Source organism: Procambarus clarkii, chromosome 86, assembly GCF_040958095.1.
Source record: "Procambarus clarkii isolate CNS0578487 chromosome 86, FALCON_Pclarkii_2.0, whole genome shotgun sequence".
In the NCBI taxonomy this organism is placed as follows: domain Eukaryota; kingdom Metazoa; phylum Arthropoda; class Malacostraca; order Decapoda; family Cambaridae; genus Procambarus; species Procambarus clarkii.
The window spans coordinates 6,733,602-6,760,045 of NC_091235.1; the positions used below are offsets into that span (position 1 = coordinate 6,733,602).

At 48.5% G+C, this 26,444-nt stretch overlaps 2 protein-coding genes across 3 annotated transcripts; both read left to right on the forward strand.

Annotated features, from left to right (window-relative positions):
* Positions 1-3,990: 3,990 nt before the first annotated feature.
* LOC123769212 (basic salivary proline-rich protein 3-like) lies at positions 3,991-8,533 on the forward strand. The gene is made up of 3 exons (XM_069316931.1): positions 3,991-4,011; positions 6,330-6,904; positions 7,525-8,533. Exons 1-3 carry the CDS (start codon positions 3,991-3,993, stop codon positions 8,531-8,533), a joined length of 1,605 nt encoding a protein of 534 aa, XP_069173032.1.
* On the forward strand, positions 8,395-26,204 carry LOC123767468 (uncharacterized). 2 transcript variants are annotated; one of them, XM_069317060.1, is made up of 4 exons: positions 8,395-8,623; positions 19,388-19,575; positions 22,103-22,284; positions 23,689-26,204. In XM_069317060.1, the coding sequence occupies exons 1-4, from the start codon at positions 8,533-8,535 to the stop codon at positions 24,905-24,907; spliced, it is 1,680 nt and encodes a 559-aa protein (XP_069173161.1). In that variant the 5' UTR covers positions 8,395-8,532; the 3' UTR covers positions 24,908-26,204. The 2 variants fall into 2 exon arrangements, with proteins under 2 accessions (XP_069173161.1, XP_069173162.1); XM_069317061.1 differs by lacking the exon at positions 19,388-19,575 and having other exon boundaries at positions 8,486-8,623.
* The last annotated feature ends 240 nt before the right edge of the window (positions 26,205-26,444 follow it).

A 26,444-nucleotide genomic window follows, 5' to 3' on the forward strand; every position in this document is an offset into this window, starting at 1 on the left:
CACCTGACAGAGATGAGTTTTAAAGTTTAATTAATTTGTTATACACCCGTATTCTTCCTATGAGCAAAAGTCTACCCTTATACCCATCCTATGAGGAAAAAGTGGACCCCATACTAATCCTGTGAGCGGTAGTGGACCCCCATACTAATCCTGTGAGCGGTAGTGGACCTCATACTAATCCTGTGAGCGGTAGTGGACCTCATACTAATCCTGTGAGCGGTAGTGGACCCCATACTAATCCTGTGAGCGGTAGTGGACCTCATACTAATCCTGTGAGCGGTAGTGGACCCCATACTAATCCTGTGAGCGGTAGTGGACCTCATACTAATCCTGTGAGCGGTAGTGGACCCCATACTAATCCTGTGAGCGGTAGTGGACCTCATACTAATCCTGTGAGCGGTAGTGGACCTCATACTAATCCTGTGAGCGGTAGTGGACCCCATACTAATCCTGTGAGCGGTAGTGGACCTCATACTAATCCTGTGAGCGGTAGTGGACCCCATACTAATCCTGTGAGCGGTAGTGGACCTCATACTAATCCTGTGAGCGGTAGTAGACCCCATACTAATCCTGTGAGCGGTAGTGGATCCCATACTAATCCTGTGAGCGGTAGTGGATCCCATACTAATCCTGTGAGCGGTAGTGAACCCCATACTAATCCTATGAGCGGCAGCGGGTCCCATACGATCCTGTGAGCGGTAGTGGACCCCCATACTAATCCTGTGAGCGGTAGTGGGCCCCCATACTAATCCTGTGAGCGGCAGCGGACCCCATACTAATCCTGTGAGCGGCACTGGAATGATCACTAAGGCACAAAATACAACCCGTTCTCGCACTTGCTTATAGTCAATATTGGCTTATTTAATGAGTGCATATGTGACATACTAATTGATTGTGAATATTTTAGTTTAACTTGAAAAGCTTCATAGAAAACACCGACCTCACCTAACCTTCTTAGTATGTTAAGATAGGCATCTTATTGCTTCTTATTTACAATTATTACTTAACCTATCAACGGTATAGGTTGACTCAGGAACTTAACCCAAAAAATTCCATTAGTTAAGTTACAGCACTCACGAGTTAGTTACATAATTTGTTAACATAAGTAAATCAACAGTATCTTCACAGTTTATATAAAAAAATCACTGTGACCTCGAGACGCCCTAATACAAAGAGTGAGAGTTTGTTTGTTCACCCAATTACATATAATTTCAAATTTGCCTATCATGCACTCCCCCCCCCCCCTTTTCCAGTGCACGGAAGGGGGGTGGGAAGTGCATGTACTCTCTAGTCACCGGTTATTATATATAAATATATATATATATATATATATATATATATATATATATATATATATATATATATATATATATATATATATATATATATAATACATAATATTATGTATATAGAGGATTACCTACTGTTAGCAAACTGGAGATAACGGCCTAAAATTTATGTTAATACATCATTTTGAATGAAATACTTATACTTTTTTTTTGAACACATGTGACAATATTATTTCAAAATTAATTTCCTAGATACAGTTTACATTTGGTGAGGTCTACATCAGCAGGTGGTGTAAACTCCCAGAGATGTTTATAGCAGAGTCTAAGCCGAGCAGTAGTAACATCTAGAAGGAAGGAAGGAAATATCAGGGGTAAGCGCCAAGCCATTACGACTATATAGCACTGGGAAGGGGTCAGGATAAAGATTTGGGATGGGACGGGGGGTTGAATGGTCCCCAACCACTTGTGGACGGTCGGGGGTTAAACGCCGACCTGCATGAAGCGAGATCGTCGCTCTACCGTCCAGCCCAAGTGCTTGGGGCCATCTACAAGGAGTCTGCTGATTTTATTGGAAGATCCATAGGTATGTGGCTCTTCTTGCATGATAGTATGATGATAGATGGAATTACTGGTGGCAGATTTCACTTTGCTTCAGATCTTCATGCACAGTCCCCGTGGCACAGTGGTGAGACACTCGCCCCGCGCTTCACGAGCGTTTTAACCTGGGTTCGTATCCTGACCGGGGAGGATTGACTAGGTGCCAATCCTTAACTTTACACCTCTGTTCACCCAGCAGTGAATAGGTACCTGGTTCTTAAACGATTTGGCGGGTCGTATTTCGGGGAAAATTAAGATTAAGGACCTGCCCGAGACGCTATACGTGCTTGTGGCTGTAAGAGAATGTAACAACTCCTGAATAAATAAAATTAAATAAAACAAAGTTTTACACTACAATACACTACACACAGAAATCACAATAGCATGATGCATCAAATGAACAAATCCATAAGGACCGTGACGAGGATTCGAACCTGCGTCCGAGAGCATCCCGAGAGAGAGAATTGTGGATTTGTTCATTAAAACAAAGTTTTGTTGAAGATCTTGGTGTATTATTGATCTCAGGCTGCTTATAGGCAATTAACTCTTTTCGAAGGCGTAGTAGTAGGCATCCGTCAGTCTCAGGAGACTATGGAGTTGCGCTCTGGTTGTCAGTCTGGAGTGGCCTCTCCAGGGCGCTAAGTCAGGGTAGATTGATACGGAGAAGCTGTTACCCATGCAGCAGGCCCTTCCTCTCCACGACCCCGAAAGTCTCCAATGGAAAGGCAAGTGCCAATACGATTGGTTCCAGCGCTGTCGCAGGAACTGTCAGAACGAGGTTGAAGGCAACAACGAACTGCCCCTACGGGCTCCCGCTCCGGAGTTAACCTCGAAGTTGGTAAAAGAGGACCCAGGGACCCCAAACCCGGAGACCGCTGTGTTTGCCCAATGTATACACTTGGGCAAACTCATCACCTCCTGCATTCGGAGGTAACTCATCACCTCCTGCATGCGGAGGTAACTCATCACCTCCTGCATTCGGAGGTAACTCATCACCTCCTGCATGCGGAGGTAACTCATCACCTCCTGCATGCGGAGGTAACTCATCACCTCCTGCATGCGGAGGTAACTCATCACCTGCATGCGAAGGTAACTCATCACCTCCTGCATGCGGAGGTAACTCATCACCTCCTGCATTCGGAGGTAACTCATCACCTGCATGCGGAGGTAACTCATCACCTCCTGCATTCGAAGGTAACTCATCACCTGCATGCGGAGGTAACTCATCACCTCCTGCATGCGGAGGTAACTCATCACCTCCTGCATGCGGAGGTAACTCATCACCTCCTGCATTCGGAGGTAACTCATCACCTCCTGCATGCGGAGGTAACTCATCACCTGCATGCGGAGGTAACTCATCACCTCCTGCATGCGGAGGTAACTCATCACCTCCTGCATGCGGAGGTAACTCATCACCTCCTGCATGCGGAGGTAACTCATCACCTCCTGCATGCGGAGGTAACTCATCACCTCCTGCATGCGGAGGTAACTCATCACCTCCTGCATTCGGAGGTAACTCATCACCTCCTGCATGCGGAGGTAACTCATCACCTCCTGCATGCGGAGGTAACTCATCACCTCCTGCATGCGGAGGCAACTCATCACCTCCTGCATGCGGAGGTAACTCATCACCTCCTGCATGCGGAGGTAACTCATCACCTCCTGCATGCGGAGGTAACTCATCACCTCCTGCATGCGGAGGTAACTCATCACCTCCTGCATGCGGAGGTAACTCATCACCTCCTGCATGCGGAGGTAACTCATCACCTCCTGCATGCGGAGGTAACTCATCACCTCCTGCATGCGGAGGCAACTCATCACCTCCTGCATGCGGAGGTAACTCATCACCTCCTGCATGCGGAGGTAACTCATCACCTCCTGCATGCGGAGGTAACTCATCACCTCCTGCATGCGGAGGTAACTCATCACCTCCTGCATGCGGAGGTTAACATGAGATGAAAACCACATGAAATGGACACTTGTTATCATCATTAATAATTCTGTTGTATGTGTGTCTGGCTATTATGTATATATAACAAAGAGATAATCTACTAGAGCTGTGAGGCGACACGAACCCGCGACCGAGGCATGGCCGGCCTTGGCAATGATAGTCAGAGGTGGCACAGTATGTGGTTGGCAACACCTTGGTCGCGGGTTCGCATCCCCCTCACAGCCCCCAGACTTTAGGAGACGAAGGGAATTATCAGGGGAAAGTGTCAAGCCATTACGACTATATATAGCACTGGGAAAGGGTCAGGATAAGGATTTGGGATAGGACGGTGGGGAAGGAATGGTGCCCAACCACTTGGACGGTCGGGGATTGAACGCCGCCCTGCATGAAGCCAGACCGTCGCTCTACCGTCCAGCCCCATTGATTTTCTCAATAATAATAATAATAATAATAATAATAATAATAATAATAATAATAAAAATAATAATAAAATCGATAAAGTCCGATTTACTTATCAGGCAGAACGATTTTCGTTATCTTCAAATATTTAGTTACAAAGTGTTTTCTTAATAATATAAATATTATATTAAGGAAGTGAGTTACTGATTTAGTTATGTTAGATTAGATTATGTTACAAAAGGTTAAGTTACGATATGTTAGGATAGGATTGGTTAGATAGATTCGGATATGTAAGTTAGGATAGGTATGCTAGGATAGATTTGGTTAAGCAGGTTAGGATAGGATACGATAGGCTATATTACATTAGGAAGGCTAGGTAGTTTAGGTTTGATCAAATTTCTCTTAGTATGACTTAACGAAAAAATGTTACACCAAATAATTATTATTCCCCCCCAAAAAAGGGAAAGTTTGAAAATATAAATTTTTCAAGACAATTCGGCTTGTTAGGCAACTGTGCCTATTAGTTATGACATAAACTAAGAGGTGTACCCAGCTTCTCGGTGTATATACAACTAGAGCCTAATTTAGTCCTATACAATGTTAAGGACTAAAATATAATTTCTATATTTTTCAACAGTAAAAGAATGTGGAGATCTTACTACCCCTGGGAGGTTGACAGGTCCTAACAGCCAAAAAAACACATGTTTTTTCATACTAACTCGTTCCGCTGCGCACTGAGAACAGGTTTCATCTCTGCGCATGTGCGTAACGCACTCGATATAATCAGTCCTTAATCAGCGTACTACCCTCACTCCCATTAACAAGCCACGATAAATGGGATTATGTGAGTGTACTCATTTTTTTATGTAAGTTTGTGGTATATGGTATTATGTATGTAGTATATGGTATAGGTACTTGGTATGTTGTGTGTGGTATTTGGTATGTGAGATGGGGGACAGATTACCAGATCCTCCCATAAATATGAGGAATGGACATCATTATTACCACCAACAGTTTACTAGTTTGTTAAAACGATTAAAAATTTATCAAAGAAACTGAGGCTTTATGAATTTAACAACAACGTGCCAGTCAAAATTCTAATTCCAGACTGACGGAACGAATAGATAATACGAAATGTAATCATTAAATGATTAATCCCCCACTGATTACTTAGTTTGGGTTCATAATTAGTCAAATAAAATCGTAGCTAAATGATACATTGTTTAAGCATCAATTATAAACACTTTCTGACTAATATAATGATTTAAATTATAATGTAAACTAGTACTTGAGTGTATAAATAGTTGAGCCTATAGCCTATGCATACTCAAGTTGCTAAATGTAACGCAGTATTCATACTAAACAAGTAGATACTCTATACTTGTCTAGTATATTTCAAATCATACACACACACACACACACAAAAGCCAAGTTTATAACAACTCACAACCTTCCATTCTTCCCACTCCCCATATATATATATATATATATATATATATATATATATATATATATATATATATATATATATATATATATATATATATATATATATATATATACTATCAGCTGAAGATATGTTCTATTTTTTACAAATATAGGTGTATGATATTTGGCATATGGTATGTTGCATGTGGTATATAGTCTGTGGTATATGGAATGTGATTTATAGTATGTCGTATATGATATGCGATATATGGGATACGGTCCACGGAAGAGAGGATAAAGACGAAGTATAAAATAATTATTCGCAGCCTAACCGTGAATTTGGAGGAAATGGGCTTGTCAACAACGAGGGGGTGGGGGTGGGGGGTCATAGAGTGAGTGGGGTGGGGGTCAGAAGGGGGTGGTGGGGGAGGGATGTGTTGTCGTCAGAGTGACTGGTACTCCAGAGTACACACCTGAGGCCAGCACTCAGGTGTGGGAGACGAGACAGTTCACCTTCTCCCAGCGTGGCGTCAGCTCGGCCTCCCTCGCTCTCTCCCACACACCTGCCTCCCACTATCACCAGAGGCCAGAAACAACACTGAAATGTTGTGTGTTTTACACTAATCATCCTGTAGGTGCTCGCGTTTAAGCAAAGTGTTGGGTAGGTGAGTGCCAACAACCGCTCCAGGGCCCAGGAGAGTGCCAACAACCGCTCCAGGGACCAGGAGAGTGCCAACAACCGCTCCAGGGGCCAGGAGAGTGCCAACAACCGCCCCAGGGGCCAGGAGAGTGCCAACAACCGCTCCAGGGACCAGGAGAGTGCCAACAACCGCTCCAGGGACCAGGAGAGTGCCAACAACCACTCCAGGGACCAGGAGAGTGCCAACAACCGCTCCAGGGACCAGGAGAGTGCCAACAACCGCTCCAGGGGCCAGGAGAGTGCCAACAACCGCTCCAGGGACCAGGAGAGTGACAACAACCGCTCCAGGGACCAGGAGAGTGCCAATAACCACCCACAGGGGCCAGGAGAGTGCCAACAACCGCTCCAGGGACCAGGAGAGTGCCAACAACCGCTCCAGGGACCAGGAGAGTGCCAACAACCACTCCAGGGGCCAGGAGAGTGCCAACAACCGCTCCAGGGACCAGGAGAGTGCCAACAACCGCTCCAGGGACCAGGAGAGTGCCAACAACCGCTCCAGGGACCAGGAGAGTGCCAACAACCGCTCCAGGGACCAGGAGAGTGACAACAACCGCTCCAGGGACCAGGAGAGTGCCAATAACCACCCACAGGGGCCAGGAGAGTGCCAACAACCGCTACAGGGACCAGGAGAGTGCCAATAACCACCCCAGGGACCAGGAGAGTGCCAACAACCCCTCCAGGGACCAGGAGAGTGCCAACAACCGCTTCAGGGACCAGGAGAGTGACAACAACCGCTCCAGGGACCAGGAGAGTGCCAACAACCACCCCAGGGACCAGGAGTGCCAACAACCACTCCAGGGGCCAGGAGAGTGCCAACAACCGCCCCAGGGGCCAGGAGAGTGCCAACAACCGCTCCAGGGACCAGGAGAGTGCCAACAACCGCTCCAGGGACCAGGAGAGTGCCAACAACCGCTCCAGGGACCAGGAGAGTGCCAACAACCGCTCCAGGGACCAGGAGAGTGACAACAACCGCTCCAGGGACCAGGAGAGTGCCAACAACCACCCACAGGGGCCAGGAGAGTGCCAACAACCGCTCCAGGGACCAGAAGAGTGCCAACAACCACCCCAGGGACCAGGAGAGTGCCAACAACCCCTCCAGGGACCAGGAGAGTGCCAACAACCACCCCAGGGACCAGGAGAGTGCCAACAACCACCCCCAGGGACCAGGAGAGTGCCAACAACCGCTCCAGGGACCAGGAGAGTGCCAACAATCGTTCCAGGGACCAGGAGAGTGCCAATAACCACTCCAGGGACCAGGAGAGTGCCAACAACCACCCCAGGAACCAGGAGAGTGCCAACAACCCCTCCAGGGACCAGGAGAGTGCCAACAACCCCTCCAGGGACCAGGAGAGTGCCAACAACCCCTCCAGGGATCAGGAGAGTGCCAACAACCACTCCAGGGGCCAGAAGAGTGCCAACAACCACCCCCAGGGGCCAGGAGAGGGCCAACAACCACCCCCAGGGACCAGGAGAGTGCCAACAACCACACCAGGGACCAGGAGAGTGCCAACAACCACACCAGGGACCAGGAGAGTGCCAACAACCACACCAGGGACCAGGAGAGTGCCAACAACCACACCAGGGATCAGGAGAGTGCCAACAACCACACCAGGGACCAGGAGAGTGCCAACAACCATCCCCAGGGGCCAGGAGAGTGCCAACAACCATCCCCAGGGACCAGGAGAGTGCCAACAACCACTCCAGGGACCAGGAGAGTGCCAACAACCACTCCAGGGACCAGGAGAGTGCCAACAACCACCCCAGGGACCAGGAGAGTGCCAACAACCACCCCAGGGTACCAGGAGAGTGCCAACAACCACTCCAGGGTACCAGGAGAGTGTCAACAACTACCCTAGGGACCAGGAGAGTGCCAACAACCACCCCAGGGGCCAGGAGAGTGCCAACAACCGCTCCAGGGACCAGGAGAGTGCCAACAACCACTCCAGGGACCAGGAGAGTGCCAACAACCACCCCAGGGACCAGGAGAGTGCCAACAACCACCCCAGGGTACCAGGAGAGTGCCAACAACCACTCCAGGGTACCAGGAGAGCGCCAACAACCACCCCAGGGACCAGGAGAGTGCCAACAACCGCTCCAGGGTACCCGGAGAGTGCCAACAACCACCCCCAGGGGCCAGGAGAGTGCCAACAACACGGACCAGGAGAGTGATGGCCGAGGAAGGGCCGGTCACCTACAGGGCGGAGACCCACAGACACTATTTCTTCCTGAACGAGAACAGCTTCACCCTTCTCAGGCCAGGTAGGACAGTGTAGCCAGGCCAGGGCTGTGGAAGAACAGTTTAGACATACATATATACATACGTATACATATATGTATACATAAAGGTCACTGGTAGTAAGGGCATGAAGGTAGAGCACAAAACACAGGTGACCTATCATCTCCAAGTACAGCAACTGATAAAAAGTGGCAGGAGAATGTAGAGTAAACGTCAGGGGTGACACTCCTAGTGTGTGTGTGTGTGTGTGTGTGTGTGTGTGTGTGTGTGTGTGTGTGTGTGTGTGAGAGAGTGCGTGTGTGTGTGTGTGTGTGTGTGTGTGTGTGTGTGTGTGTGTGTGTGTGTGTGTGTGTGTGTGTGTGTGTGTGTGTGTGTGTGTGTGTGTGTCAACAGAGGCACGTCATGGGTGAGCGGCTCCCTGGTATATGTCAACAGCATGACGACCTTAAGACATTAAACTCCAAATATCATTAAAACTTACACGGTCAGATGGACTCTTAAATATACTTGTGCTAGTAGGGTAAACGTGGACACTTATGGTGGTACTTGAGCAGGGTTGTGGTGCTGCTGCTATGGCCCACACCTGTCAGTGGGGGGCGTGGCCTTGATCCACACCTGTCAGTGGTGGGCTGGGGGGCGTGGCCTTGATCCACACCTGTCAGTAGTGGGTTGGGGGCATGGCCTTGATCCACACCTGTCAGTAGTGGGCTGAGGGGCGTGGCCTCCATCCACACCTGTCAGTAGTAGGCTGAGGGGCGTGGCCTTGATCCACACCTGTCAGTATGGGCTGGGGGGCGTTGCCTTGACCCACACCTGTCAGTGGTGGGCTGGGGGCGTGGCCTTGATCCACACCTGTCAGTGGTGGGCTGAGGGGTGTGGCCTTGATCCACACCTGTCAGTAGTGGGCTGGGGGGCGTGGCCTTGATCCACACCTGTCAGTGGTGGGCTGGGGGCGTGGCCTTGATCCACACCTGTCAGTGGTGGGCTGAGGGGTGTGGCCTTGATCCACACCTGTCAGTAGTGGGCTGGGGGGCGTGGCCTTGATCCACACCTGTCAGTGGTGGGCTGGGGGCGTGGCTTTCATCCACACCTATCAGTAGTGGGCTGGGGGCGTGGCCTTCATCCACACCTGTCAGTAGTGGGCTGGGGGCGTGGCCTTCATCCACACCTGTTAGTAGTGGGCTGGGGGCGTGGCTTTCATCCACACCTGTCAGTAGTGGGCTGGGGGCGTGGCCTTCATCCACACCTGTCAGTAGTGGGCTGGGGGCGTGGCTTTCATCCACACCTGTCAGTAGTGAGCTGAGGGGCGTGGCCTTTATACACACCTGTCAGTAGTGGGCTGGGGGCGTGGCTTTCATCCACACCTGTCAGTAGTGGGCTGGGGGCGTGGCTTTCATCCACACCTGTCAGTAGTGGGCTGGGGGCGTGGCTTTCATCCACACCTATCAGTAGTGGGCTGGGGGCGTGGCTTTCATCCACACCTGTCAGTAGTGGGCTGGGGGCGTGGCCTTCATCCACATCTGTCAGTAGTGGGCTGGGGGCGTGGCTTTCATCCACACCTGTCAGTAGTGGGCTGGGGGCGTGGCTTTCATCCACACCTGTCAGTAGTGGGCTGGGGGCGTGGCTTTCATCCACACCTGTCAGTAGTGGGCTGGGGGCGTGGCTTTCATCCACACCTGTCAGTAGTGGGCTGGGGGCGTGGCTTTCATCCACACCTGTCAGTAGTGGGCTGAGGGGTGTGGCCTTGATATCGTGCTACCAACTGCCTTGTTAACAACTATCTCATCTTTGCTGGTGTTTATAGTGTGTTGAGAGTGCCACTGTGATAACGACTGTACTACGGCTCGTTAAGTGTGGGCAACAATGGTACTTAACGCTTGGGCTATCTTATCACATATGTACTCGAAACATATGTGAGTACATCATGTGTGTTAGTAGCAGAAGCTGGATATGTGAGTCTTTATGTACTCCTCCTATTGATCTTACCTTCAGGATAGGTGTGTGGGGTCCACTACCACCAACAGGATGGGTGTGGGGTCCACTACCACCCACAGGATGGGTGTGGGGTCCACTACCACCCACAGGATGGGTGTGTGGGGTCCACTACCACCCACAGGATGGGTGTGGGGTCCACTACCACCCACAGGATGGGTGTTGGGGGTCAACTACCACCCACAGGATGGGTATGGGGGTCACCTACCACCCACAGGATGGGTGTTAGGGGTTCACTACCATCCATAGGATGGGTATGGGGTCCAGTACCACCCACAGGATGGGTGTGGGGGTCCACTACCACCCACAGGATGGGTATGGGGTCCACTACCACCCACAGGATGGGTATGGGGGGTCCACTACCACCCATAGGATGGGTACACACAAACAACCCAACAATACCACACTCAGTTACTATCTCTGAGTGACGTCAATCAGATTAATGAATCAGCGGGAGTTACACAACACAGATGACACGGTTTCGAACCTCGAGTTACTAGGGGGTTGAGATTTGGGAACCTTCCAGCCACTGTGACGCACCGAGACATGCGCGCGTCATTTGTTTACACCCCGTTGGGTCTGGCCCATAACTGGATGGGTGACCATGGTGGCATCCTTGCCCCCTTGATTAGACACACGTTGATAACTCGCAGGCTTCATGTCCCCAGCAGGGATAAAATATATGCAATGCTGAGCCAGATTTCAATGCACTGATGAGCTATTCCTCTGGTAATTGTTTGTTTGCATCCCTTCTGAACCCCAGGGGAGTGACGGAACTATCAGGGGGAAAGCGCCAAGTCATTACGACTATATAGCACAGGGAAGGGGTCAGGATAAGGATTTGGGATGGGACGGAGGGAAAGGAATGGTGCCTAACCACTTATGGACGGTCGGGGGATTGAACGCCTATCTGCATGAAGCGAGACTGTCGCTCTACCGTCCAGCCTAAGTGGTTGGGCGATAACCCAGTAATAAAAAAAAACGAAAAATTCTATTGCTCGCATATTATCTATAATTATCTGAATTATTTGAATCACCTGCCAGCACTCGGGACGTAATCTGAGGATCACAGACGCAGGAGATAGTTCATAATCTATGCCTCGGCGGCACTTGGAGGTCAGGTCCGCAATCTGGGTAATTATATAATCTATTAATCTATTAGAGTGTGAGATACGATACACGCGACTGTTCGTCTGTCCTGACGTGTACATTTCTGCCAGTTTCGTACACACAGCCCTACGTCTGTTCGTATACACAGCCCTACGTCTGTGCGTACACACAGCCCTACGTCTGTTCGTACACACAGCCCTACGTCTGTTCGTACATACAGACCTACGTCTGTTCGTACACACAGCCCTACGCCTGTTCGTACACACAGCCCTATGTCTGTTCGTTCACACAGTCCTACGTCTGTTAGTACACACAGTCCTACGTCTGTACACCAGACCTACGTCTGTACGTACACACAGCCCTATGTCTGTTAGTACACACAGTCCTACGTCTGTACGTACACACAGCCCTATGTCTGTTAGTACACACAGCCCTACGCCTGTGCGTACACACAGCCCTACGTCTGTACGTACACACAGCCCTACGGCTGTTTGTACACACAGCCCTACGTCTGTACGTACACACAGCCCTAAGTCTGTGCGTACACACAGCCCTACGTCTGTGCGTACACACAGCCCTACGTCTGTGCGTACACACAGCCCTACGTCTGTACGTACACACAGCCCTACGTCTGTGCGTACACACAGCCCTACGTCTGTACGTACACACAGCCCTAAGTCTGCGCGTACACACAGCCCTACGTCTGTACGTACACACAGCCCTACGTCTGTGCGTACACACAGCCCTACGTCTGTGCGTACACACAGCCCTAAGTCTGTGCGTACACACAGCCCTACGTCTGTGCGTACACACAGCCCTACGTCTGTGCGTACACACAGCTCTACGTCTGAGTCTATTCCGTATTTATCATGGAGTCTATTTATAAATAAATAGCAGTCTATTTACCCTGGTGTCTACCTTTCCATCCGGTCTAACATATAACCGTTATTCTCTCTCTGTACAAACCTAACCTAACCTACCTTACCTACCTAACCTAACCTACCTTACCTAACCTAACCTAACCTAACCTAACCTTACCTAACCTACCTTACCTAACCTACCTTACCTAACCTACCTTACCTAACCTACCTTAACCTAACCTAACCTAACTTTACCTAACCTACCTTACCTAACCTAACCTACCTTACCTAACCTAACCTACCTTACCTAACCTAACCTACCTTACCTAACCTAACCTACCTAACTTAACCTAACCTAACCTAACGAAACCAGATCAAACCTAATGGTTATCTTGAGATGATTTCGGGGCTTAGCGTCCCCGCGGCCCGGTCCTCGACCTGGTCTCCTTTTTATTACACACCCCCAGGAATCAGCCCGTAGCAGCTGTCTAACTCCCAGGTACATATTTACTGGTAGGTGAACAGACGCATTAGGGTGAAAGAAACTCTGCCCATTTGTTTCCGCCTCCACCGGGGATCGAACCAGGAACCTCAGGACTATGAATATGAAGCGCTGTCCACTCAGCTGTCAGGCCCCGCCCCCTCCTCCCGACCAAAGTTAAGGAAAATAAGAAATAACATTTCGTATTTTATATCTACTCGTATATCTTTAAAATGAAATGTATGTGTCTGTCCATTGGAGGGTGGAGGCCAGATGCCTAGGGCCAGCTGCACCAAATTTCTCCAAGTAACTGTTGTTGGTCACGTGCCCAACATGAACAGGTCCAGATGTGTATCAATGAAAACAGTGTCAGATGACACTGCTGACGTCAAGCCCTCGACACATGTCACAATACCTGTATCACCCGACTCTCAATGAATATATTATTTTATTTAATATCATAAGTTGTTTGCACTATCACAGCAAAACTTAGCAAAAAATTCTAATCATAATACTTATACTCCCTTTAACAACCCACAACATTTGATGAATTGATTACCTTTTCCTCAGTCTTTATGGAGAAGTTGTTGATGAAACTACTGTGTGAAGTGTTGTAATAGTGTTATAGATTGGTGATAGTGTTGGGGAGATTGTGGGGAGAGGGGGGGGGGGGAGGTGGGTGTAGAGAGACAAACTGACCCAGAGAACCCTTGATACCTGCTTGATAAGGTATCAATCGAATCGGTATCAATCCTTCTAGTACTCACCTAGTTGTGCTTGCGGGGGTTGAGCTCTGGCTCTTTGGTCCCGCCTAAAATCTATGTGCTTGTGCACGACGTTCACCTGGTGGTCACAGTGTACAGTGGTCCTTGCCAAGGGGACAGGAGGCCTGCAGCTTGCCAACCATGGCCACTGCCTTGGTAGAGGGGACCGGCACTCAGGGGGAAGTGAAGTCGATGACATCATTGAGATGGCACTCAGCGGGGGGGAGAGAGAGAGAGAGAGAGAGAGAGAGAGAGAGAGAGAGAGAGAGAGAGAGAGAGAGAGAGAGAGAGAGAGAGAGAGAGAGAGAGAGAGAGAGACGTGGAGGAGTGCCGACCACTACTCTCTCAACCCGTCCTGTTAACAAATTTTCCACGTTTTTCTTACGTTAAAAACAACAATGATACAAATGCACCCAATTAAGAAAAGTAACTGGTAAAAAATATTGACGTTTTCTATGGATTGGACTCGATAACTTAGGGAGCTGGAAATTCAGATGATTCATAGAGATGTTAGAAAGTTTTGTTTTAGCGTGAGAGTAGTGGGGGAATGGAATGAACTTAAGGAGCAGGTTGTGGAAGCAAACTCTATTCATAGCTTTACAACTGGGTATGATAGAGAAGCAGGACAGGAGTCATTGCTTTAAACAACCGATGGCTAGAAAGGCGGGATCCAAGAGCCAACGCTCGATCCTGCAGGCACAAATAAGTGAGTACACACACACACACACACACAGAATAAATTAAGGAACACCAGATGTCACAACCCTGTAGAAGAGAAAAAATAAAGGGACATGATAACCACATACAATATACTGAGAAAAAATTAACAATGTGGATTAAGACAGCTTTAAAATGAGAGAAAGTGGGACGAGAGGACGAAAATGGAAGCTGGAAACGTAAATAAGACGGAAAAAGACAAGGCAGTTCTCGTACACTGACCTGCGGGGCCTCAAGTGGAATGCACTGAAAGAATATGTGGTGGAAGCCACCTCCATCCACAGCTTTAAGGCCAGATTCGACGAAGAATTCGAACGCCAGCATCATTAATGATTAGACTCCACTGGTGACAAATCACCATACTAAGGTCTCACTCCCTCACAATGACTCGCTGTTTTCTGTTGCTTAGGTACTCCCTTATCCACTGGAGTACCTTATCTGTGTGTGTATGTGTGGTGGTGGGGGGAAGAGGGGGGTGGGGGATGTACATCATCTGATTCTTTGCCAGCCCCCAGGGCGGTCGGGGCCTCGTATGTGGCCCTTACTGGAAATTTGGGTCCCTATTGGTGACAGGACCAAATAGTTTCTCCCATGTAATTTGAAAATGCTTCTGCTCAGTCCCGTATATTAATATTTTATATATATATATGGTCAACTATTAGGATTGAATTCCGTTTAACTTTGTGTTGCGTTTGATATGAGCGCGACCTGCTCCACCTGCCTGTATACCTGCTCCACCTGCCTGTATACCTGCTCCACCTGCCTGTATACCTGCTCCACCTGCCTGTATACCTGCTCCACCTGCCTGTATACCTGCTCCACCTGCCTGTATACCTGCTCCACCTGCCTGTATACCTGCTCCACCTGCCTGTATACCTGCTCCACCTGCCTGTATACCTGCTCCACCTGCCTGTATACCTGCTCCACCTGCCTGTATACCTGCTCCACCTGCCTGTACAGGTGGATGAATTTGAGAAAAAAAAGTTGTGTCTGGCGTGTGCGTGACAGTGTGTGCGTGGCGTGTGCGTGACGGCGTGTGCGTGACAGTGTGTGCGTGACGGCGTGTGCGTGACGGCGTGTGCGTGGCATGTGCACGTCCCCACGTGAAGAACAAGAGGGTACGTGCAGCGGGAAGCAGACTTGTTTACTGCAGGAGAGTGTGGCTGAGCAGAGGCTGCTGGCCTCCTGGCCGGCGGTGCACGGGGTCACCCTGCCCATCCCGTCATTATGACTGTCCTCAACTACCTGTCCTCCGCCCGTCACTCTCACCGCCAGACACTGTCCCCTCACCACCACCAGTCACCAACCACTTGTCTTCAGTTACGAAACCATTTCATCTTTGTTTACCTTAATTAAATACTTTTCGAGTGGCGAATCAACCCGTCCTCAGGCCCGGCTCGTTAGGCCATCCCCTGGAGACGCATTCATCAATATTAACATAGTAATACAAATACGTTTGTTCTCGTATATAAATTAATATTATGTTGTGAAATTCAATGTATGGTTAGGTTTAGGCGTTTAGGATCTGTTGGCCATTATTTGTATTGTTGTTTATGGGTGAAGCATTTACAGTTGTGGTTCGAACAGCGGTCGTCAGCGAAGCACTGTTCGAGAAGTGTTCGAACGTCAGCAGTTGTGAGTCGTGTGTAAACCGCTTTTCATTCATAAACAGGGGGTTTGGCGGGTGCATGGAATCACTTTTGGATCTTTGTTTGGAGGACGGGCTGATACAGGCCAGTCCATCCTCTAAACTAAAGGCCAAAGTCCATTCCATGCACCCGCCAAACCCTCTGTTTATGAATGAAAAACGGTTTACACACGACTCACAACTGATGACGTTCGAACACTTCCGGAACAAGTGGTTCACTGACTACCTTTGTTCGAACCACAACGCTGTAAATGCTTCACCCACGTACTACAAATACAAATAATCGCCAACAGAACCTAAACACCTAACCTAACCAATGTCTAAATAGGTACGGTATGCTAATATTTAACAATATTAATTTATGTTTGAGAAAATTTGTATTTTGGATAAACAGCATGTTAAAATTAATGAATGCGTCCTTTGGGGTCGACCGCTGGATGGAATGGACTTGGTCTGAGGACGGGTTGTGTGTAAACCGCTTTCAATCATAAATAGGGAGTTTGGCGGCTGCATTAACGAGCATTTGACCTTTGTTGATGAGGACGGTCTGTGTAAACTTATTAAATCTCAGCCTGTCCCTTCACCCTCCGACCCGCACCCTACCATATATATTTAGCTCTAAGAACCATTAATAATTTAAAAATTGAATCTAAAACAACAACAACAAGATTCTTGAGAGCAAAGTTACAGCCCCGCTCCTGTGCCAGGTAAGTCCACTACGGGCTCGCCATAGCCCGTGCTACTTGGAACTGTTTGGTTCCCAGTAGCTGAATCTTAAACAACAACAACCATTAATATCAGTCAGTGAGAATAACAAATTATTCCGTGTTGTAGAGCGTCCAGTATACGGCAGTCACCGCTGGGACTAACTGGGTCAGGTGTCCTAGTACAGTCACTGGTGAGACTAACTGGGTCAGGTGTCCTAGTACAGTCACTGGTAAGACTAACTGGGTCAGGTGTCCTAGTAAGGTCACACACACACACACACACACACACACACACACACACGCACACACACACACACACACACACACACACACACACACACACACACACACACACACACCAGGTTGGGGGAGGCGGCGAGGCGTGGATAACCTCAGCATCACGGTGATAATCTGTGATATCCTGTGATGTGTTGAGCAGATGCTCCTCCTAGGTCGCTCATGTACGGCAGTGAGTGCTGACCCTCAGGCAGTGCCACCACCTGCTGACCTCGGCACTCGTCTGTATACTCACCTAGTTGTGCTTTCTGGGGTTGAACTTCGGCTCTTTGGTCCCGCCTTTTGGTCCCTTTGGAGCCCTGCGCTTGTTCAACAAGGAGCAGGGCTCCATCAAGGAGCATATAATCTCCTCACACAACCAGACCATCACCAGAGACATCTTAACAAACAATGAAATAATCGACAGGTATAACGACAACAAAAGACTCGACATCAGCGAAGCCCTACACATCAAGAAGTCAAGACCAGCAATCAACAACCAGTTAACATATAATCACATAATTACATTCTACCCACTTCAAGACCCCGAGCCGACACAGAGACAGTAGAAGCAAGAACATAAGCTGCTTATGTTCATGGATGTAATAGCCTATTAATATCCATTATGTTTCATCCACTTGTTCATCTCACTCACGTCCTGTACCACCTCACTCAAAGCGAATATAAGTCTTTGCAAAATCATGGTAAATGAAATAAAAATTACGGGCTCACTATAGCCCGTGCTACTTGTAACTTTTTGTTCTGAGTAGCTGAATCTAAAACATCAACAACAGCATGATAAAATGGTCTTTAAAAATGTAAGGAGTGTCTTGCGAAGCGCATCCCTAAGCGTCAGTCCATAATAAATTGTGAAAATGAACTTTGAAGAGTTAATTTTTCAACTTCCCTCGACACTGAAGAAAAACAATAAATATTGAGAAGATTCGTGTTAGAATCATTAATCTTACCTTTTAGGTCATATTCAACAACATATGTTTACAAGAAAGACTGCTACCAAAATATACTAATAAACAATTGTGTAACTAGCTTCAAAAAGATTGTTATTTGCTTAGCTAATCGAACTATGGGGTTCTGTTCCTGAACCCGTTATGTGCTTCTGTAACCCTTTCACCACCGCCCACGGCATGTGTATGGGGTCCACCACCACCCACGGCATGGGTATGGGGTCCACCACCACCCACGGCATGTGTATGGGGTCCACCACCGCCCACGGGATGTGTATGGGGTCCACCACCGCCCACGGGATGTGTATGGGGTCCACCACCACCCACGGCATGTGTATGGGGTCCACCACCACCCATGGGATGGGCATGGGGCCCACCACCACCCACGGGATGGGTATGGGGTCCACCACCGCCCACGGGATGTGTATGGGGTCCACCACCACCCACGGGATGTGTATGGGGTCCACCACCACCCATGGGATGGGCATGGGGCCCACCACCACCCACGGGATGGGTATGGGGTCCACCACCACCCACGGGATGGGTATGGGGTCCACCACCACCCACGGGATGGGCATGGGGCCCACCACCACCCACGGGATGGGTATGGGGTCCACCACCACCCACGGGATGGGTATGGGGTCCACCACCACCCACGGGATGGGTATGGGGTCCACCACCACCCACGGGATGGGTATGGGGTCCACCACCACCCACGGGATGGGCATGGGGCCCACCACCACCCACGGGATGGGTATGGGGTCCACCAACACCCACGGCATGGGTATGGGGTCCACCACCACCCACGGGATGGGTATGGGGTCCACCACCACCCACGGGATGGGTATGGGGTCCACCACCACCCACGGGATGGGTATGGGGTCCACCACCACCCACGGGATGGGCATGGGGTCCACCACCACCCACGGGATGGGTATGGGGTCCACCACCACCCACGGGATGGGTATGGGGTCCACCACCACCCACGGGATGGGTATGGGGTCCACCACCACCCACGGGATGGGTATGGGGTCCACCACCACCCACGGGATGGGCATGGGGTCCACCACCACCCACGGGATGGGTATGGGGTCCACCACCGCCCACGGGATGGGTATGGAGTCCACCACCACCCATGGGATGGGCATGGGGTCCACCACCGCCCACGGGATGGGCATGGGGTCCACCACCACCCACGGCATGGACATGGGGGTAGATAATACATGAATGAATGGTATTGAGAGCACTTCCTTACTGTCCCCCACAGACAACGCAGAGTTACTACGAGGTCCGCGTCGCGTGGTGCGGCTGTGCGTGTTCGCGCTGGTGCTGCCGGCGCTGCTCATCACTATACCCTTGTACGTGCGTCTGGTCCTCTACCCTCCGGGGCACTACCCCATGGTGCCCACTGACCAGCGGCTCCTTAGTCGCCACGTCTCCAGTGTCTGGTGCCAGGTGTGTGGGGTCACTACTGGTGTGTGTGGTCACTGTTGGTGTGTGGGGTCACTGTTGGTGACATGTGTGTGTGGTCACTGTTGGTGACATGTGTGTGTGGTCACTACTGGTGTGTGTGGGTGTCACTGTTGGTGTGTGGGAGTCACTGTTGGTGTGTGTGGGTCACTACTGGTGTGTGTGGTCACTGTTGGTGACATGTGTGTGTGGTCACTACTGGTGTGTGTGGGTGTCACTGTTGGTGTGTGGGAGTCACTGTTGGTGTGTGTGGGTCACTACTGGTGTGTGTGGGTCACTGTTGGTGACATGTGTGTGTGGTCACTGTTGGTGACATGTGTGTGTGGTCACTGTTGGTGACGTGTGTGTGGTCACTGTTGGTGACATGTGTGTGTGGTCACTGTTGGTGTGTGGGGGTCACTGTTGGTGTGTGGGGGTCACTGTTGGTGTGTGGGGGTCACTGTTGGTGTTAGGTGTGTGGGGTCACTGTTGGTGTTAGGTGCATGGGGTCACTGTTGGTGCCTAGTATGGGGGAGGGTCAGGGAAGGAGGGTGGAAGAGAAGAGAGGAGAGAGAGGGTGGAAGAGAAGAGAGGGGGGGAGGGAACTTGCCTGTTCATGGGAATGTGATAAAAGTTCCAAAAGTTCAATAATCTGTTGTCCCATCTTGGCAACAACTGACCAAGTTTAGCTACTCTAGAAATAAAAGTTCTTGACTCTTAGTTAACCCAAAGGGGAGGAAGGGGGAGAGTGCTGGCACCACCCATTATTTTGAGACAATGGGATCTTTTGTGGTCATCGTGTCAGCAAGGCGGATAGCCCGCCTGCTTTCATACCTCTCACTGTATTTCCCACTTCTATACTTCCCTTCACCTATGCCTCTCCTTCCTCTTTACTCCCCCCCTCCCCCCCATAAAAAAGGATCTTTTTGTGTCTTGACTTTTTACTCTGATAACCTTGAACACTATAGTCATCCAAGCAAAACTCATGTCATCATTTGAACCGAGGAGAATTGACTGAGAACACTGCTGAAGTGTGCACACTGACACGGGCTGTGAGCGCTCGGGAGCATACATGAGGGAGGATGAGCTTTTACCTCACCCACTTTCACAGACAATGATGACTGGCTTCTCTGCCTCCCTTCCTCCCCTCCCTCCCTTCCCTTCCATCAAGGTCATGGTTACGCTGGAGGTGATGCCATGCAGCAACAGTCAAGCCATGAATCTGTGGGTTTTCTGAACAGATTCTGATTGTCCCTTTTTGCCCTCTCACTGTCTATATAGATGTGGCTGCCCTAGGTATTCCTATCATATTTATGGAGCAGGAGAGGGGGAAGTATCACTGTTGTTCCCTGGAGCTCTACGTAGGGAGAGCTCCATGCTCTAAGTCTTGTAGAGCATGTGCTCTCCTGGGGCCAGATTCACGAAAGCACTTGCGCAAGCACTTACGAACGTGTACATCTTTCCTCAATTTTTGACGGCTTTGGTTACATTTATTAAACAGTTTACAAGCATGAAAACTTCCCAATCAACTGTTGTTATTGTTATAAACAACGTCCTGGTTTTCGGAGCTCATTAACTGTTTGATAATTGGAAACAAAACCGCCAAAGACTGAGAAAAGATGTACAGGTTCGTAGGTGCTTCCGTAAGTGCTTTCGTGAATCTGGCCCCTGGTGTTCATGGAGCACTTGTGTCCTCGCTGCTTATAACTCTTACTGCACCTGCAGTATTGACAACTATTTTCCTGCTAAACTGTGTTCTAATTTTGACGTTTACAGGACGTTACTGTTAGCCGTTCTGTGGTTGATGTTCTTTGCTCCGGTTCGGAGGGGGTGTTGGACTAGATTACCTTCTCTAGGCAATTCATTAATAACCCTAATTACTGAGGTCGCTAATAATTTTGTCACTTCTTGGTGGTACAACAAGGCATGCATTTCCAAACAATTAGAATTGTGCCAAGTTGTGATGCTTCCAGGAGCATTAATTACTGACTTTGGTAAGAATGTTGGCGAGTCTGGCTGCTGCTTGCTGCCGGCAGCTTTGGTGGACGTGGAGCAACGTCCTGGTGGACGTTGTTTTGACGCAGACGGTTCCGTCATTGTGGAGCCGGACGGTTCCATCACTGTGGAGGTGGACGGTTCCATCATAGTGGTGGCAAATGTTTCTTGTCACATGTTTGATATTTACCTTTTCAGTAAGTCTTATTTACCTTTCTTGACTGGGGACATGCGCCTCCGATGCGACATGCGTCACCTCTAGATACCCAGGCTGTGTCCTGGGTATCTAGGATGCTGCCCAATGACTGCATGCTCTCCTGCCCTCCCAAATGAGGAGTAACAAGCATTAGCAGAAAATAGTAGGCTGGAGGTGGTAAGACTCAGATAAAGAACAATGCGAACACACGGCCAAGAGGTTCCACAAACAATTTATAATAACACTGATGGTCACAGATCTTTGTGCTAAAATTCGTATTTATGATGATGTATGAGAGAAAGATGAGGTATTAACCCGGTGTCTTCCCTCTCTCGCTCACAGTCGCAGACGACTCACATGAACGGCAGTCACAGCACTTTCCTCAGCTCTGGCGACCCTGCCACCTGCGCTAACCGCTCTACATACTACATGCTTCACTCCATCACCCTCCAGGACGACGTCAAGGAGTACTGGGGCTTCCATCTTCTCAAAGGCTCTAAAGTCACCGTCTCCGCTTGCTCCAGGTGTGTAATCAACTGCGGAGTACTCGTCTAAATGTACTCGTCGAGATGATCTTGTCTATATGTATTTCTTGGGTCAAACGTCTACTCTTAAGGAACCTGACCGTCAATGATACGATGTAATGACTCAATTCATACGTTTTTTTTCATGTTTGATTTTAAAACTGTGTATCGAATTGGCCTCGACAAATTCCTTATCTAATCTATTCTCTTTATTTACGACCCTGACACTGGAGAATTGTTTTCTGTTACTGACTCATCTGTGTCCCCAGTTTCCAGTTATGTTCCCTGGTTCAATTGTTCTTTAATTTGAACATTGCTTCTATTCCCACTTTGCCAATCCTCCACAGTATCTTGTACGTCTACCCTAATCTTTATTTCCCCATTGTGATGAGACTCAGTTCTCTCGGCTTCTGTGTTCACTGTGTTCACTGTTCAGTCCGCTTAACTCAGGAACAAGCCTTGTTGCATATTTTTTTTAACCTTTTCTAATTTTGCTTTGTGTTTCTTTAGGTAGGGGTTCCATGCTGGGGCAGCATACTGAAGAATGGGTCTCACAGAGGATGTATACAGTGATCAGAAGGGATCTTCGTCCAAGTTGGTGAAGGATAACGGGACGTTTGCCAGTGTGGCATTTGCTGCCCTCGTTATCCTGCTGATGTGTACCTCTGCTGATAGATCCCCCTGTTATGTCCACTCTTCCATCTGTAAGATGGAAGGGTGGACATAAGATAGAAGATGGATCACTTTTCCATCTTTTATCTGTGAGATGGAAGCACTTATTGTTTGGGTCACGTTATTTATTGTTTTATGTGCTATCTTTCTTTTATTATTTTGTTCTTATATTTAATTTGAGCATTTGGTCGAATGCTTCCGTTAGTAAAGCGAGGCGCTCACCTAGTTCTGAGCCCACTGTGTTCACCTCATGGCTTCTGTTTTATTGTTCAACGGCATCTGGTCCCTGGATATCTCTGGAGGTTAATTACCTCCACAACTACTATCACTCGTCATCACCCTTCTGTCACCCTCCTGGCATACTCGAACCCCCTCCCCTAAGGCAGCATACTACTTCTACTGTTTGTTATACTCTTTCTACATTGTCTGCTGTCCTCAGTGTTGTATGTAGTGTTATTGTTTCCTATGTGTTACTTCTCTCTTTAGTCTGCTTTTTCTTGCATTTCTCACGGTGGGGAATCTGGCGTTTCACATTCTAAGGCTGGTCTGACGTAGGTTGTGTAATGTGTTGTGAATGATTTCCCTCTTTTGGTTTGTTGAGGCCGTTTTAGTGATCCGTTGGTTGGTGCCGGTTAGAGTATGTAATGTCTTAAAATCTTAAGAGTCAGCATGTAAATTAACAGTTTTGTCTCGGGGTCTGGTGTCGAGACTCACTCTAAATTCTTTCCGCAGCACGAATGGCGCTCAGCTCATGATTTTGAGGGGCGTGGAGAACCTCCGGCGATGTGCCTGGATCGGCGAAGAAGACTCGGCCGAGGAAGTAATGATACAGGACGTTGAAGATCACGCAGGGGACAGCGAGACTCAGCACGGCGCACACGTCGACGGCCAGAACCGGCAGGATCAACAACCGGACCTCACGGAAGCTCAAGACGAACTCCCGCCCGAAGGAGATGATACTGAGGACACTGGGTTACAGACTATTGAAACCGATATCCTGAATTTTAAGGATCACTCAGAGGAGAGACGTCAGGACTTGCATGAGCTCCTTCGACAAGCTGTGAAGATGAGCAAGAGCAAGAAAGAAATCTTGCGAATTCTTCACACAGTCGGACGAGGAAGAAGCCAGAAGCTGCCAGAGAGAATCAGACACATGATGGGACTTAACTCAGACGAAGTCTTACCTCCCTCATCGGCCGAGACCCCTCAAGGAACAGCTGCAGGAGGAAGTCAAAACAAAACAGGCGAGGCAAAAACGTTATTAAAAAGAAGCGTTCGTGAATTGAAGCCAACTGAAGACTATGATGGCGCCTTTGAAATATTTGATGACGTCGAAGAGGACACCACCATAACCAAACATGGCAGAAACAAGTTCAATTCCAAGTCGAAGAATCCGTATGACTCAGTCGAGAAAATGGTTGGAGGACAGATCTTTTTCCCAGAGGGGTTGAAATTTGAGCGCGGGAAGTTTAACCAGACCACTTACATGGATGGTTCGAATGAGGAGGAAGTGTCCTCGTTCTCCAGCAGCGAAGAGGCCCTGGCCAGCTGCGAGGGAGTCATCATGGCCCTGCCCCTCGTGGCCTACCGCAGCTGTAGTTACCGCTGGACCGAGACCAACAAGGTAGTCTACGACATACCCATCACCGGAACCTACTACTTTGTCTTCTCCAGCGACAACGAGATTTCCGCCAATAACCTGTTCTTCAACGTGACGCTCGAGCGAGTAGAGTACGACACGCGGGAGTCTCAACGAGTCTGTACGAACACCACGGACTGTCTAGTCCCCTTGGCCTTCTGGTCGAACGAGGAGACGCTGGTGACAGTGGCCCAGGAAGACAGGTGGGACCGTTCGTACATGCTGGACACGACCTGTAATCCCAGAGTGCCTGTCTACCTCACCTTCCTCCTCCTGGCGCCGTTACTCATACTCTTCTGTGCCTTTCAGTAGCCCCCAACTGGACAGATGGTAAACTCCTCTGTAACGGTGCTCTGCAGTGTACTGTAGACGGTAATAAGCTCAGAAGTGTACATTGTTTACCCAGGTGGTCCCTGGGGTATACCCAATAATGTGCACAGCTCTGACAGGACCATGCCCTCCCCCACCGATGCTCAATACCACACACAGGATTGAGAACAACAATGTTATGGTCTGACGCAAAACTAACAACAGATGCATATCTCGCAGTGTTGCAAAACGTTTTAACAAATGTTAAATTAATTAAAAAAAAAATGTATGTGTATTGTAATATTAGAAACAGAGCTAATCATTATTAACATTCTACATAAGTGAAATTATGTTGTAGTAATGTGACTTCTGTATATTGTATTAATAAAGGAAAAAAAATGAATATACAGTATTGACAATTACGATAACAGAGGGCCTAGACAAATATGTATTCTGAGGCCATATGTGTATACTGTATACGTATGGCTGCCATGCAGATGTACAGGAGAGAGGTGGTGTACAGGCAGGTGTACAGGATAGTGTAGCGAAGCTGTTCAGTACAGGTGGTGGAGAGTGTTGCAGTGTTACAGTGTGTGAAAGAAGTAAGGTTACAGTGTACGTATATGTGCTACGTACTATGGACATACATATACACAACAAACGTTGTAACCACATGTATAGTAAACATATGGATATATATATATATATATATATATATATATATATATATATATATATATATATATATATATATATATATATATATATATATATATATTCTATCTTCTTGTTTACAAAGACATTGCCGTCCATTGTATCCTTTGTATGTTAAAATCTATTTTGTATAGTGACGTGATTATGTATCCTGAAGCCCCACGACCATACACGTACCCTCGTGTATGATACTTGGCCATACATGGGTGTATATATATACATCCTCCAGTGACGACACACCATACACACCTGGGGCCAGATTCACGAAGCAGTTACACAAGTACTTACGAACGTGTACATCTTTCCTCAATCTTTGACGGCTTTGTTTACATTTATTAAACAGTTTACAAGCATGAAAACTTCCCAATCAACTGTTGTTATTGTTATAAACAGCCTCCTGCTGTTTCGGAGCTCATTAACTGTTTAATAATTGTAAACAAAGCCGTCAATGATTGAGGAAAGATGTACACGTTCGTAAGTACTTGCGTAACTGCTTCGTGAATCTGGCCCCTGGTTGCTATGATGTATTCTTACCTGTATATCGAAAATACTGTCAGGAAACTGGGAATAAAAACTATCCAGCGCTCTCTTATTTTCTCATACTCCCTCCCCATTGTTGTGTTGATGGTTGATGTGTTTGAGGGTTATAAATGGACCAGCTCTCTCTCTCTCTCTCTCTCTCTCTCTCTCTCTCTCTCTATTCTTGAAGTTTTATCAATGACTGGATAATCAATGGGCCTTCATGACGTCACGTCACACGAAGGACGTCCATTGTGAACTTCTACTGAATGAAAAACAGCTGAATAGGTTGTCATTACCCTTAAAC

Coding starts and splice junctions, on each gene's coding strand:
- LOC123767468 (XM_069317060.1), top strand. CDS start 8,533: ATGGCCGAGGAAGGGCCGGTCACCTACAGGGCGGAGACCCACAGACAC. Junction 8,624..19,387: donor CTTCACCCTTCTCAGGCCAG/GTAGGACAGTGT, acceptor TGTCCCCCACAG/ACAACGCAGAGTTACTACGA. Junction 19,576..22,102: donor TCTCCAGTGTCTGGTGCCAG/GTGTGTGGGGTC, acceptor TCTCGCTCACAG/TCGCAGACGACTCACATGAA.
- LOC123769212 (XM_069316931.1), top strand. CDS start 3,991: ATGATAGTCAGAGGTGGCACA. Junction 4,012..6,329: donor TGATAGTCAGAGGTGGCACA/GTATGTGGTTGG, acceptor AGTGTTGGGTAG/GTGAGTGCCAACAACCGCTC. Junction 6,905..7,524: donor CCGCTCCAGGGACCAGGAGA/GTGACAACAACC, acceptor AACCACCCCCAG/GGACCAGGAGAGTGCCAACA.